This window comes from Coregonus lavaretus, assembly GCF_964263955.1.
Source record: "Coregonus lavaretus genome assembly, contig: HAP1_SCAFFOLD_484, whole genome shotgun sequence".
Lineage (NCBI taxonomy): Eukaryota > Metazoa > Chordata > Actinopteri > Salmoniformes > Salmonidae > Coregonus > Coregonus lavaretus.
This window is the reverse complement of record NW_028166613.1, coordinates 30,695-46,607: the sequence shown is the minus strand read 5'-3', so window position 1 is coordinate 46,607 and position 15,913 is coordinate 30,695. Positions and strand designations below refer to the sequence as shown.

Below are 15,913 nucleotides of genomic sequence, written 5' to 3'. Positions count from 1 at the left end.
ACCCAGTTCTCCTCTGAATCATTCAGATGTTCATTGGCAAACTTCAGATGGGCATGTATATGTGCTTTCTTGAGCAGGGGGACCTTACGGGCGCTGCAGGATTTCAGTCCTTCACAGCGTAGTGTGTTACCAATTGTTTTCTTGGTGACTATGGTCCCAGCTGCCTTGAGATCATTGACAAGATCCTCCCGTGTAGTTCTGGGCTGATTCCTCACCATTCTCATGATCATTGCAACTCCACGAGGTGAGATCTTGCATGGAGCCCCAGGCCGAGGGAGATTGACAGTTCTTTTGTGTTTCTTCCATTTGCGAATAATCGCACCAACTGTTGTCACCTTCTCACCAAGCTGCTTGGCGATGGTCTTGTAGCCCATTCCAGCCTTGTGTAGGTCTACAATCTTGTCCCTGACATCCTTGGAGAGCTCTTTGGTCTTGGCCATGGTGGTGAGTTTGGAATCTGATTGATTGATTGCTTCTGTGGACAGGTGTCTTTTATACAGGTAACAAGCTGAGATTAGGAGCACACCCTTTAAGAGTGTGCTCCTAATCTCAGCTCGTTACCTGTATAAAAGACACCTGGGAGCCAGAAATCTTTCTGATTGAGAGGGGGTCAAATACTTATTTCCCTCATTAAAATGCAAATCAATTTATAACATTTTTGACATGCGTTTTTCTGGATTTTTTTGTTGTTATTCTGTCTCTCACTGTTCAAATAAACCTACCATAAAAATTATAGGCTGATAATTTCTTTGTCAGTGGGCAAACGTACAAAATCAGCAGGGGATCAAATACTTTTTTCCCTCACTGTATGTATTCTGGACTTAGTGTACGGTAGGTGTTTTTAGATTGTTTCTGTACAGAAGTGCCTTGGTGAAAGTTTCACGATTCTACTGCGACTGAAACATACAAAACTACGGCTTCTACCGCTACCATACGTAACACCCTGAACGGTAGTATAGTAGTCTAAACTGTAGTGTAGTAGTCTGAACTGAAGTGTAGTAGTCTGAACTGAAGTGTAGTAGTCTGAACTGAAGTGTAGTAGTCTGAACTGAAGTGTAGTAGTCTGACACATATGGAGCTAGTACAGTAGTATGATATTCTCCCCATTTTCAAAATAAAACCTTGTGATATTATTTGTGATAGCCGAAAACACACAAAAAAAATCCTCCAACTTTGTGTCTCAATTATAAATATTATTTCTTTACTTTGAAGTCTTTATGAGTTAAATGATCTCAGTGGTGTGAGTGTTGGTTGCTAGGATATGTTGCTGCAATAGCTGAGACCAGTTTTGTGGTGGAGAATGGGAGGCCTGAGACTGATGACTCGTAGTTTTACTCCGTTTTACGTGGCTACGCTGCAGTGCTTGTTGCTGTTGGTGATCTTCTCTTCTGATCAGTGTTGTGATTGGCTGGGCCCAGTGGTGGCTCTGCCTCCCTATTGGTCCCTTTGCTCTACAAGTTCATTTCAGAGGCAGGCCCTTACCAGAGCACCCAGCACAACACAGCGCCACCATCAGTTCAGAGTCTGTCATTACGCCCTCAAAGTGACCCCAAAGATATGGGTGAAAATATCGATTTATTTTTTTAAAAATGGGAACCTTAGTTATTAAGCAACAGTTTGTTTTTCAAGGTTCATGAGTGCGTTTCTCCACAGTCTGTTTTCAACAATAACAAAAAATAAAATAAACTTCTGCCTAAATGTTAGATGTTTTGCCCTTGGCAGTAAAAGTAACAAAAAATATGTTTTCTAGTATATTCTTCTTTTCAAAAGTCCCTGCAGCGTTCAGTGAGAAACCCCATTTGTTGGTTTATTTTCTGCGGGGTTGGAGAGGAAAGGGGGAGGAGGAGGGGGGTGGGGGGGAGCGAAGAGAGGAAGGAACTAGTAACTAGAGTGAGGGGATGAAAGGGAGGAGGAGGAGAAGAGGAGGAGGAGAGTCAGTGAGAGAGAGAAAGAGTCAGCCAGTCCTCCATCCCAGTCCAGGTGGGCTGTTACCTCTTGCCCATCTCGTTCTGTCTCAGGAACTGGATGTTGGTGCTGCTGTCAGCCAGTTCTGGGTACTGTTCCACGGGTAGAACATAATACCCATCGTACCCCTGTACCCTCCCCGAGGTCAGCAGCTGCTGCTTCTCCCCCTCTGTCCACAGCCGGCTCCCTTCCTTCCCATCCTTGGCCCTCTGCTGCTCCCTCAGCCAGGCCCCAGCCAGGGCCCTCTGCCGGGCTAGTTCCAGCACCCTCACCCTCTCCTCGTCCACCACGTCCAGCGCTAGCCCATACCGCACGCTGAGGGCTAACGACGGCACTGCAAACTCCACTGTGGTGCCGCGCCGCGACCTCCCGCTCACAGTCACATTGATCCCGCTCTCCAGCGCCTTGCGTCCGTTGGTGAGCCCCAGCGCCAGTAAATCACTATCGGCCGAACCGACTTTAACGAAGAAGTGACAGTCATGTCCGTCCTGTGTGTAGTGCGTTCCGTCCAGGTAGATAGCGCCATTGAGGACCAGGGACACTTTCCGGCTGTCCTCGGTTGCCATGGAGCTAACTGCCGCCACCACACGTCCTTCCTTCAGCGCTAGCATCACTCCCCGGCCGATGATGGGCGTTGATGTGCCGAACCAGTGTCCTGGCTTGTCGCTGCGGTCGCGGGGGTCCTTGTTAAGGAGCCGTCCCTCCAGGGCCATGAAGGCCTGGTTGTGGCGCTCCGCTGCCTGCTGCACCCCCGTTATCAGCTACAGGAGAGAGAGGGGTAGAAAAGGGGTTAAAGGTCACTGGTCAAGCAGAAGAATGCAGACAAGGATACAGTTATACTGTCTGGTTTACAGTTATTCTCATCTATTAATGTCCAGATTTCACTGTAATCATTGAAGGTTCATATTAGTGATCCCACAGTATCTTCAATGTCTCATCTGGCTCTGAGCGAAAGAGAGAGGACCGTTCTTCTGTAATAGCAGGCCACATTTGTATGTTTCAGATTCTGGTTAACATAGAATCAGTGCAATGGAGCTGTAGGCTGTCCCAGGCCTTCTCACCTGTCCGTTTTCACAGTCCTTATTGGCCTGCAGCTCGTAGGGAGGCTCTACGAAGTAGAGGGTGTGATGGGGGAACCCTGGTATGATGTTACTGAGCTGGAAACCAAACATCACCAGCCAACTCTTCACGTCTGGGGAGCAAAAACAACAGAGTAAAAAAAACTAGTTTTAATACAGCTCCCATACCACTAGCAAGTCTTAGAAATATTAGAAGATGTTGAGCATTTTGAAAATGTTATAATAATCTGTGTATTATTAGGGAACATATTTTAAGTGTAGTAAAATATTGCATAGATTTTTTTGGATGTTCTCAGAATCTAAATGAAAAAGAAAGAAAGAGAACTACACATTGACAATGATAAGGCAACACCCCAACTCATCTCTCTCCTCCTTTACATGTAATAACAATAATGCATGGGTTTTATAAAGCGCTTTTCAAGGATCCAAAGACGCTCTACCTGTGACGTAGTTCTTGATGTCCAACACATCGCTGAGGGGGTTGTTGTTCTTGAACATGTACAGGTTGAAGGGTGCAGGGTCCTTGCCGATCTTGGGCCAACTGGCATAGTCTGGCGAGGTCCAGCGGCCTGCCAGGACGTCATAGTCCCTCTGGGTGAAGTGGACCAGCTTGGTCAGGGTGTCATAGAGACCACCATGGAACCCAACCACCAGCTGGAACTCTGGGTTGGAGTCCAGGTACACTTCCCCGTATGCTGTGTACTGGACCTGGACATCACAGCAAACACAGACGCTTGTTTCACTTCAAACACAGACGCTTGTTTCACTTCAAACACAGACGCTTGTTTCACTTCAAACACAGACGCTTGTTTCACTTCAATTCAGCACAACTTTATCCCCTCGGGGCAATTAGGAAAGGCAAAGTTGGGTTACTTGGTCAGTTTTTGTATTTTTAATTTGAACAATCAAATTGACCTCTCTGGACATCAAGTACTAACTTCTTATATTTTCTTATCTTAACATGCGGATAATGGGCCTTGAGATATTTAACAATCATGCAACAAAAAATAATGATCATTAATAGTATTATTATTATTACTGTCATCATGATTACCTGTTTGATCATCTGTCCGTTGCTGCTGAAGACAGCCAGTGGTGTTCCTGTGTTGTCTGAGGCGATGTAATACTCCTCTCCACTACTCACCTCCATAGCAAACAGATGGCCCTGAGGGGAAGCAGTACAGGCTTTACATCACCATAACTCACAGACTGTCACGTCACCATAACTCACAGACTGTCACATCACCATTACTCACAGACAGTCACATCCCCATAACTCAGACATTCACGTCCCCATAGCTCAGACAGTCACGTCACCATAACTCACAGACAGTCACATCACCATAACTCCCAGACAGTCACGTCACCATAACTCACAGGCAGTCACGTCACCATAACTCACAGACAGTCACGTCACCATAACTCACAGACAGTCACGTCACCAGAAATCACAGACAGTCACGTCAACATTGTTCACAGACAGTCACGTCACCATAACTCACAGACAGTCACATCACCATAACTCACAGACAGTCACGTCACCATAACTCACAGGCAGTCACGTCACCATAACTCACAGACAGTCACGTCAACATAGTTCACAGACAGTCACATCACCATAACTCACAGACAGTCACATCACCATAACTCACAGACAGTCACGTCAACATAGTTCACAGACAGTAACATCACCATAACTCATAGACAGTCACGTCACCATAGCTCACAGTCACGTCACCATAACTCACAGACAGTCATGTCACCATAACGTAATGATAGCATCACAAAAACTTGGTTATATCACAACGAAAACAAAGTCATAACAAAATCACGATGAACAGTATTAATCATACAGTGCTATAAAAAAGTATTTGCCCCCTTTCTAATTTTCTCTACTTTTGCATATTTGTGATACTGAATGTTATCAGATCTTCAACCAAAACCTAATATTAGATAAAGGGAACATAAGTGAACAAATAACACAACAATTACATATTTATTTCATTTATTTCATAAACAAAGTCATGCAACACCCAATTCCCCTGTGTGAAAAAGTAACTGCCCCCTTACGCTCAATAACTGGTTGTGCCACCTTTAGCTGCAATGACTCCAACCAAATGCTTCCTGTAGTTGTTGATCAGTCTCTCACGTCGCTGTGGAGGAATTTTGGCCCACTCTTCCATGCAGAACTGCTTTAGCTCAGTGACGTGTGGGTTTTCAAGCATGAACTGCTCGTTTCAAGTCCTGCCACAGCATCTCAATTAGGATTAGGTCTGGACTTTGACTAGGCCATTCCAAAACTTCCAATTTGTTGCTTTTTAGCAATTTTCATGTAGACTTGATTGTGTGTTTTGGATCATTGTCTTGCTAAATGACCCAGCTGCGCTTCAGCTTCAGCTCACAGACGGATGGTCTGACATTCTCTTGTAGAATTCTCTGATACAGAGCAGAATTCATGGTTCCTTCTATTAAGGCAAGTCGTCCAGGTCCTGAGGCAGCAAAGCATCCTCAAACCATCACACCACCACCACCATGCTTGACCTTTTGTATGATGTTCTTACTGTGGAATGCAGTGTTTGGTTTTCGCCAGGCATAATGGGACCCATCTCGTCCAAAATGTTGACTCAAGTTTGCCAAAAAGCACCTGGATGATCATCAAGACTATTGGAAGAACGTTCTATGGACAGATGATTAAAAAGTATAACTTTTTGGATTACATGGTTCCAGTAATGCCTGGCGAAAACCAAACTACATGAAAATTGCTAAAAAGCAACAAATTGGAAGTATTGGAATGGCCTAGTCAAAGTCCAGACCTAATCCCAATTGAGATGTTGTGGCAGGACTTGAAACGAGCAGTTCATGCTTGAAAATCCACACGTCACTGAGTTAAAGCAGTTCTGCATGGAAGAGTGGGCCAAAATTCCTACATAGCAACGTGAGAGACTGATCAACAACTACAGGAAGCATTTGGTTGGAGTCATTGCAGCTAAAGGTGGCACAACCAGTTATTGAGCGTAAGGGGGCAGTTACTTTTTCACACAGGGGAATTGGGTGTTGCATAACTTTATTTATGAAATAAATGAAATAAATATGTAATTGTTGTGTTATTTGTTCACTTATGTTCCCTTTATCTAATATTAGGTTTTGGTTGAAGATCTGATAACATTCAGTATCACAAATATGCAAAAGTAGAGAAAATTAGAAAGGGGGCAAATACTTTTTCATAGCACTGTATATAGCCTGTTGATGAACACACGTTTCCCTAACAATCTGGTAGCCTACCTGCAAGTCATAGTACAGTGAAGCGATATCTGAGCTGGAGTGATTGAATATATGTGTGACTCTAGCCGGGTGGTTCAGATCAGCGTAGAAGAACTGGAGGTGTTGTCCCAGACTGGTCCTAGTGGACACTCTCCTGCCCAGTCCGTCATAGCGGTACTGGACGCTCCAGCCTCCCGGTAGCTTGTTATATGCTCTAAGGAGCTGGCCCTTGGAGTTGTAGTCGAAGACATCCGAGCCTCGCTGGCTCAGGAAGCCGTCCTCATCCAGACGGTACTGCACGTCGCCCAGACGCGTGATGCGGTCTCGGAGGTCGTAGCGGAGCGGCGTGAGGCGTGCACTGTTCCCGGGGTTGAGGAGGTGCAGGTTGCCGTTCAGGTCGTAGCTATAGCGCCAGGTGGACCAGTCGTTCACCTGGAGGAGTAAACTATTTAATACCACACCTGAAGTAAACTCTTTAATACCACACCTGAAGTAAACTCTTTAATACCACACCTGAAGTAAACTCTTTAATACCACACCTGAAGTAAACTCTTTAATACCACACCTGAAGTAAACTCTTTAATACCACACCTGAAGTAAACTCTTTAATACCACACCTGAAGTAAACTCTTTAATACCACACCTGAAGTAAACTATTTAATACCACACCTGAAGTAAACTCTTTAATACCACACCTGAAGTAAACTCTTTAATACCACACCTGAAGTAAACTCTTTAATACCACACCTGAAGTAAACTCTTTAATACCACACCTGAAGTAAACTCTTTAATACCACACCTGAAGTAAACTCTTTAATACCACACCTGAAGTAAACTCTTTAATACCACACCTGAAGTAAACTCTTTAATACCACACCTGAAGTAAACTCTAATACCACACCTGAAGTAAACTCTTTAATACCACACCTGAAGTAAACTCTAATACCACACCTGAAGTAAACTATTTAATACCACACCTGAAGTAAACTCTTTAATACCACACCTGAAGTAAACTATTTAATACCACACCTGAAGTAAACTCTTTAATACCACACCTGAAGTAAACTCTTTAATACCACACCTGAAGTAAACTCTAATACCACACCTGAAGTAAACTCTTTAATACCACACCTGAAGTAAACTCTTTAATACCACTCCTGAAGTAAACTCTTTAATACCACACCTGATGTAAACTCTTTAATACCACACCTGAAGTAAACTCTTTAATACCACACCTGAAGTAAACTCTTTAATACCACACCTGAAGTAAACTCTTTAATACCGTACCTGAAGTAAACTCTAATACTACACCTGAAGTAAACTCTTTAATACCACACCTGAAGTAAACTCTTTAATACCACACCTGAAGTAAACTCTAATACCACACCTGAAGTAAACTCTTTAATACCACACCTGAAGTAAACTCTTTAATACCACTCCTGAAGTAAACTCTTTAATACCACACCTGATGTAAACTCTTTAATACCACACCTGAAGTAAACTCTTTAATACCACACCTGAAGTAAACTCTTTAATACCACACCTGAAGTAAACTCTTTAATACCGTACCTGAAGTAAACTCTAATACTACACCTGAAGTAAACTCTTTAATACCACACCTGAAGTAAACTCTTTAATACCACACCTGAAGTAAACTCTTTAATACCACACCTGAAGTAAACTCTTTAATACCACACCTGAAGTAAACTCTTTAATACCACACCTGAAGTAAACTCTTTAATACCACACCTGAAGTAAACTCTTTAATACCACACCTGAAGTAAACTCTTTAATACCACACCTGAAGTAAACTCTAATACCACACCTGAAGTAAACTCTTTAATACCACACCTGAAGTAAACTCTTTAATACCACTCCTGAAGTAAACTCTTTAATACCACACCTGAAGTAAACTCTAATACCACACCTGAAGTAAACTCTTTAATACCACACCTGATGTAAACTCTTTAATACCACACCTGAAGTAAACTCTTTAATACCACACCTGAAGTAAACTCTTTAATACCACACCTGAAGTAAACTATTTAATACCACACCTGAAGTAAACTCTAATACCACACCTGAAGTAAACTCTTTAATAGGTCAACTCTTTAATAACACAGGTGTGTAGCAGAATCAACGGCCTATGCTCCTTATAGGAGAATCAAAAACTGAAGTGTAAAGTGAAAAGGAATACCATACTGTGTGTATTTGCAAAGAACAACAACATTTAATAAAGTCCAAAGTTTCAGGAAGTGGTCTGAAGTAATCTTCTAGGATTGAGATTTGGTGCTCAACTACTGCAGGACTAGTATCACACTGGTAACGTAAGATCTCCTACCTTCACCCCGCTGAGCTGTCCGTCCCCATCATACTCATAACGGTACTGTGTTGTGTTGGCGTACGGTCCAATCTTCAGCTCTCTCTTCACCACGCGTCCCATACTGTCGTACTGCACCGTCATCCAGTACATCAGGGACCTGAAGATCTCGTACTGCACCTCCTTGATGCGCCCGTGGGTGTCGAAGTGCTTGCTGAGGGTCATCACAGCTGTGGTTATGATCTGGTTGATGTCATAGTAGATCACACCAAACTTCCCAAAGTGCTCCACCTGTAGCCAAGACAACAGTCAAGAGTTAAGAGTTAAGTCAAATATTGTACAGCGGGTCTAGGTCCCACTTTAACTGCATAGTCCATTATAGATGATTTATGCTCAATCTATCAACTGTAACTGACATCCTGCAAGGGGTTGGGTTGTGGCTAGAGCTAGGGTTAGGATTGAGCCTAGAGCTAGGGTTAGGGTTGAGGCTAGAGCTAGGGTTAGGGTTGAGGCTAGAGATAGGGTTAGGGTTGAGGCTAGAGCTAGGGTTAGGGTTGAGCCTAGAGATAGGGTTAGGGTTGAGGCTAGAGCTAGGGTTAGGGTTGAGGCTAGAGCTAGGGTTAGGGTTGAGGCTAGAGCTAGGGTTAGGGTTGAGCCTAGAGATAGGGTTAGGGTTGAGGCTAGAGCTAGGGTTAGGGTTGAGGCTAGAGCTAGGGTTAGGGTTGAGGCTATAGCTAGGGTTAGGGTTGAGGCTAGAGCTAGGGTTAGGGTTGAGGCTAGAGCTAGGGTTAGGGTTGAGGCTAGAGATAGGGTTAGGGTTGAGGCTAGAGCTAGGGTTATGGTTGAGGCTAGAGCTAGGGTTAGGGTTGAGCCTAGAGATAGGGTTGAGGCTAGAGCTGAAGGTAGGGTTGAGCCTAGAGATAGGGTTAGGGTTGAGGCTAGAGCTAGGGTTAGGGTTGAGGCTAGAGCTAGGGTTAGGGTTGAGGCTATAGCTAGGGTTAGGGTTGAGCCTAGAGCTAGGGTTAGGGTTGAGGCTAGAGCTAGGGTTAGGGTTGAGGCTAGAGATAGGGTTAGGGTTGAGGCTAGAGCTAGGGTTATGGTTGAGGCTAGAGCTAGGGTTAGGGTTGAGCCTAGAGATAGGGTTGAGGCTAGAGCTGAAGGTAGGGTTGAGCCTAGAGATAGGGTTAGGGTTGAGGCTAGAGATAGGGTTAGGGTTGAGCCTAGAGATAGGGTTGAGGCTAGAGCTGAAGGTAGTCCTGAGTGGCGCAGTGGTCTAAGACACTGCATCGCAGTGCTAACTGTGCCACTAGAGATCCTGGTTCGAATCCAGGCTCTGTCGCAGCCGGCCGCGACCGGGAGACTCATGGGCGGCGCACAATTGGCCCAGCGTCGTCCAGGGTAGGGGAGGGAATGGCCGGCAGGGATGTAGCTCAGTTGATAGAGCATGGCGGTTGTGGGTTCGATTCCCACGGGGGGCCAGTATAAAAAAAACTGTAAGTCGCTCTGGATAAGAGCGTCTGCTAAATGACTAAAATGTAAAATGTAGATAGGGTTGAGGCTAGAGCTGAAGGTAGGGTTGAGGCTAGAGCTAGGTTTGAGGCTGGAGCTGGAGGTAGGATTGAACCAGGATATGGAAATGAAGCTAGGTTTAGGGTTAGGAGTGAGGCTAGGGTTAGGGTTGAAGCTAGGGTTAGGGTTGTGGCTGGAGCTAGGGTTAGGGTTATTAGTGTAGTTATCTACCCACCTTTCCAGAGATCTCATCATAGCGGTAGAGGTCCACAGGCAGCGGAGTCTCACTGATAACTGGCTTCATACTAGCGATACGGAAGCTGTTGTCGTGGTACGTGTAGTCAAACCTAGCGTTCACCATCCCCTCCTCACTGAACCGGTAGATCTGCTTGTCGATCAGCGGACCCATCTTACGGTAACGTATCGTACAGGAGAACCCGCCGCTCTGTAAGTTCACCATCTTCAACACCCCAGCCGTCTCGTCATAACCGAACGTCACCGCAGTGCTGTCGTAGAGTATTTCAGCTAGCTTGGCCAGCTTGCCGTACTTGTAGAGGACGTGTCGGCCGGTGCCGAGGTAGTGGGTGGCCTTGGGGCGGCCGTCTTCGCTGAAGTCGTGGATGATGGAGGCGTTGCTCTCCGGAGGGTTGTAGGTGTTGCGGATGTAACCGATAGAGATGTGGGTGAACATGGTGTGACGGGCTACACTAGGCATGGTGACGGCCGTGACGCGCCCCGAGGTGTCAAACTCAAATATGTACTGTCTCTGGCTCTGCAGGAGAAGGACCATGGACTGGAGAGAAGGGGAGAGGGAACATAAGTCATCATCATCACCACTAGCATCATCTTATGCATTTTTCACTTCTCTCAACCAGCCTGTCATTGCTATCACTGCTGCCTGTACAGTAGGTAATGTCTCACAGGTGCTACGATGCCTTCACCTTATCTAGTTAGCTGTAGCTCCACACAGATGATAACAACAGTACCAGTAGCAGTACCAGTAGCAGTACCAGTAAAAGTAGTAGTACCAGTACCAATAGCAGTAACAGTACCAGTACCAGTAACAGTAACAGTACCAGTAGCAGTACCAGTAACAGTACCAGTAAAAGTAGTAGTACCAGTAACAGTAGCAGTACCAGTAAAAGTAGTATTACCAGTACCAGTACCAGTAACAGTACCAGTACCAGTAAAAGTAGTAGTACCAGTACAGTAGCAGTAACAGTACCAGTACCAGTACCAGTACCAGTAACAATAGCAGTACCAGTAACAGTAACAGTAACAGTACCAGTACCAGTACCAGTGCCAGTGCCAGTGCCAGTGCCAGTGCCAGTAACAGTAACAGTACCAGTAACAGTAGCAGTACCAGAAACAGTAACAGTACCAGTAACAGTAACAGTAACAGTAACAGTACCAGTAGCAGTAACAGTAACAGTAGCAGTACCAGTAACAGTAGCTGTACCAGAAACAGTACCAGTAACAGTAACAGTAACAGTAACAGTACCAGTAACAGTAGCAGTACCAGAAACAGTAGCAGTACCAGTAACAGTAACAGTAACAGTAGCAGTAGCAGTAGCAGTAACAGTAACAGTAACAGTAGCAGTACCAGTACCAGTAACAGTAGCAGTACCAGAAACAGTACCAGTAACAGTACCAGTACCAGTACCAGTACCAGTAACAGTAGCAGTAACAGTACCTGTAACAGTAACAGTAACAGTAACAGTAACAGTACCAGTAACAGTAACAATACCAGTAGCAGTAGTGTGGTCCTCTGTAGCTCAGCTGGTAGAGCACGGCGCTTGTAACGCCAAGGTAGTGGGTTCGATCCCCGGGACCACCCATACACAAAAAAATGTATGCACGCACGACTGTAAGTCGCTTTGGATAAAAGCGTCTGCTAAATGGCATATTATTATATTATATTATAGTAGTACCACTACCAGTAACAGTAACAGTAATAGTAATAGTAACAGTAGTAGTAGCAGTAGCAGTACCAGTACCAGTAACAGTAACAGTAACAGTAGTAACAGTAACAGTACCAGTAACATTAACAGTAACAGTAACAGTAACAGCATCAGTAACAGTACCAGTAACAGTAACAATACCAGTAGCAGTAGTAGTACCAGTACCAGTAACAGTAACAGTAATAGTACCAGTAACAGTAACAGTAACAGCATCAGTAACAGTACCAGTAACAGTAACAATACCAGTAGCAGTAGTAGTACCTGTACGAGTAACATTAACAGTAATAGTACCAGTAACAGTAGTAGTACCAGTAGCAGTACCAGTAACAGTAACAGTAACAGTAACAGTAACAGTAACAGTAACAGTAGTAGTACCAGTAGCAGTACCAGTAACATTAACAGTAACAGTAACAGTAGTAGTAACAGTATTAGTACCAGTAACAGTAACAGTAACAGCATCAGTAACAGTACCAGTAACAGTAGCAGTAACAGTAACAGTAACAGTAACAATACCAGTAGCAGTAGTAGTACCAGTACCAGTAACAGTAACAGTAATAGTACCAGTAACAGTAGTAGTACCAGTAGCAGTACCAGTACCAGTACCAGTAACAGTAACAGTAACAGTAACAGCATCAGTAACAGTACCAGTAACAGTAACAATACCAGTAGCAGTAGTAGTACCAGTACCAGTAACAGTAACAGTAATAGTATCAGTAACAGTAGTAGTACCAGTACCAGTACCAGTACCAGTACCAGTAGCAGTAGCAGTAGCAGCAACAGTAGTAGTAACAGTACCAGTACCAGTAACAGTAAAAGTATTAGTACCAGTAACAGTACCAGTAATAGTACCAGTAACAGTAGTAGTACCAGTACCAGTACCAGTACCAGTAGTAGTAACAGTAACAGTAACAGTAGTAGTACCAGTAACAGTAGCAGTAACAGTACCAGTAACAGTAGCAGTACCAGTAACAGTAGTAGTACCAGTACCAGTAGTAGTAACAGTACCAGTACCAGTAACAGTAACAGCATCAGTAACAGTACCAGTAACAGTAACAATACCAGTATCAGTAGTAGTACCAGTACCAGTACCAGTAACAGTAATAGTACCAGTAACAGTAGTAGTACCAGTACCAGTAACAGTAACAGTAACAGTAACAGTAGTAGTAACAGTACCAGTACCAGTAACAGTAAAAGTGACAGTACCAGTAGCAGTAGTAGTAACAGTAACAGTAACAGTAGTAGTACCAGTAACAGTAACAGTAGTAATACCAGTAACAGTAGCAGTAGCAGTACCAGTAACAGTAACAGTAGTAGACCAGTAACAGTAGCAGTAACAGTACCAGTTACAGTAGCAGTACCAGTACTAGTAACAGTAGCTGTAACAGTACTAGTAGCAGTAGTAGTAACAGTAACAGTACCAGTAGCAGTAACAGTAGAAGTTACAGTACCAGTAGTAGTAACAGTACCAGTACCAGTAGCAGTAACAGTACCAGTAGCAGTAACAGTAGAAGTTACAGTACCAGTAGCAGTAGTAGTAACAGTACCAGTAGCAGTAACAGTACCAGTACCAGTAACAGTAACAGTAACAGTAACAGTAACAGTAACAGTACCAGTAACAGTAACAGTAACAGTAACAGTAGTAGTAACAGTACCAGTACCAGTAACAGTAACAGTAAAGGTGACAGTACCAGTAGCAGTAGTAGTAACAGTAACAGTAACAGTAGTAGTACCAGTAACAGTAACAGTAGTAATACCAGTACCAGTACCAGTACCAGTACCAGTAACAGTAACAGTAGCAGTAACAGTAGCAGTAACGGTAACGGTAACAGTAACAGTAACAGTAACAGACAGTGCTATGTCCTCACCTTATCCAGGTAGCTGTAGCTCCACACCTTGCCGTCTATGAACGACCGTGACAGAATACGTCCCTGAGGGTCAAACTCTGTCCTCTCGCTCATACTGCCCCTCTGCAGCCCCACCAGCTGACCCGTGGTCGAGTATGACACATTCACTACTGCCAGGCTGCTGCTAGGCAACCACATGGCGGGCCGGCCCTGCGCGTCGTACATGATGCGGAGCGTGAACTTGCGGTGGTCGTCGTAGATCTTCTCCGTCCGAGTGTTGCGGTCGAAGTCGATGGAGAGGAGGTTACGACCATGTGCCTGGAGGAAGATAGAGAGTGATGTCATCTCTGTAGGCAGAGTAAGTGATGTCATCTTTACACAGAGTCAGTGATGTCATCACTGTAGATAGAGTCAGTGATGTCATCTTTACACATAGTCAGTGATGTCATCTCTAATGGCTAAATGACACACAGAAAGGAAGTGATGTCATCTCTGTAGGCAGAGTCAGTGATGTCATCTCTACACACAGAGAAAGTGATGTCATCTCTGTAGGCAGAGTAAGTGATGTCATCTTTACACAGTCAGTGATGTCATCTCTGTAGACAGAGTAAGTGATGTCATCTTTACACATAGTCAGTGATATCATCTCTCTAGACAGAGTAAGTGATGTCATCTCTAATGGCTAAATGACACACAGAAAGGAAGTGAGGTCATCTCAGCTCACCCTCAGCTTCCTGCCAAACACAGTGACCTTCCCCTTGGTCTGTTCCTTGCGGAGCCGCCACTCGATGGAGTTGAGTCCGTTGTCTGTGGGTAGTGTTATGTTCCTACGGCCGATAGTAGGACTGACCGACCCGGCCAGGATGTGGGGCTCAGTGTGGAAGCTGATGCCCATCCCGTTGGCATACATCACCCGCAGGGTGCCGTTGTTACACAGCTGGTAGCTGTTCCTCACCTGGTCTGTAGGGGGCGATAGGGACAAGGAGAGAGAAGGGAGTTATCATATGAGTTGGCTCCTCTACTGGCATCTTCCTGTGTTATGTTTATATGCTGATTCAAGATAAAGTCTCAGATTAAATTGAAATGGATTTACGCTGCCCTTCACAAGCAGAACTCCTTCCCTGAACAAAAAAACGAACAATTTGTCGTATGATTTGTTTGGCAACTTGTCAGTATCGTTTCTGATCAGCAAACTCCACACTCAGAGTGAACAATAATGAAAGTAAATGTGCGTCTGGTTTATAGAACAGCTTGCAAGCTTGCTAAATGAATAATCTGGCACTCTGTCATTTCATCTTTTTTATCCCCCACTCAAACACCCACAAACATATACACAAAACAAAACGGTGTCTGATGTGGCGTAGCCTCTGGAAAGCCACAGGGTGATTGAGGGTCCGTTCTTCTTGTTAGATTCCTCTATCAGAGGCACAAAGAGCAGCAGCGTGATAACAACGACGTGATTGAAGATAAGATAACAGTGTCTGTCCGGCCGACGCAGCGGAAGACTCTTTTATTTCATTACAAAAAGGCAGGGGATCACACACGCATGCTTGCACGCAAACACACACACACACATACACACATAGCGCCTTTGAGCCTCCACCACCATAAACGGCAGTAATCCATAGAGCCAAGTTGTTATAAACCTCCAGGCAGCATTTTACACTTCAAACACACAGAGATGGCTTTCTGTCGACTCTGCAGTAGACTACCCTCTCTCTATCGGAAAAATGTATTTGTGATAAAAACGGAGAGAGAGAGACAGAGATATAGTTGAGAGTGTCGTGGTAAATATATTATGTTAAAGCTTGGTCTGACTAAAATCTTGTGCATAACCCATCTTGTGTTGGGGCCTTGGGACTTAATACAATGCACAAAGACTTCTAGCTTGTTGGCCTTATCAGCAGGTGGCCATGGGGAACACCCACGCCATAGGTCTCTCAAGTCCTCCCAAACTCACGAGTTATTGCCCTG

At 44.5% G+C, this 15,913-nt stretch overlaps 1 protein-coding gene across 1 annotated transcript in view; it reads right to left on the bottom strand.

The window, feature by feature from the left end:
* Positions 1–1,988: 1,988 nt before the first annotated feature.
* Positions 1,989–15,913, bottom strand: part of LOC311114510 (teneurin-2-like) — a gene marked incomplete at both ends in the record, with an annotated part of 37,385 nt that continues 23,460 nt past the window's right edge. The window contains 9 exons of the mRNA XM_084189749.1: positions 1,989–2,726; positions 3,027–3,157; positions 3,485–3,752; positions 4,099–4,209; positions 6,327–6,737; positions 8,647–8,916; positions 10,370–10,927; positions 13,961–14,257; positions 14,664–14,899. Coding sequence (XP_084045875.1) covers positions 1,989–2,726; positions 3,027–3,157; positions 3,485–3,752; positions 4,099–4,209; positions 6,327–6,737; positions 8,647–8,916; positions 10,370–10,927; positions 13,961–14,257; positions 14,664–14,899 — 3,020 coding nt within the window. The remainder of the gene's footprint in view (positions 2,727–3,026; positions 3,158–3,484; positions 3,753–4,098; positions 4,210–6,326; positions 6,738–8,646; positions 8,917–10,369; positions 10,928–13,960; positions 14,258–14,663; positions 14,900–15,913) is intronic.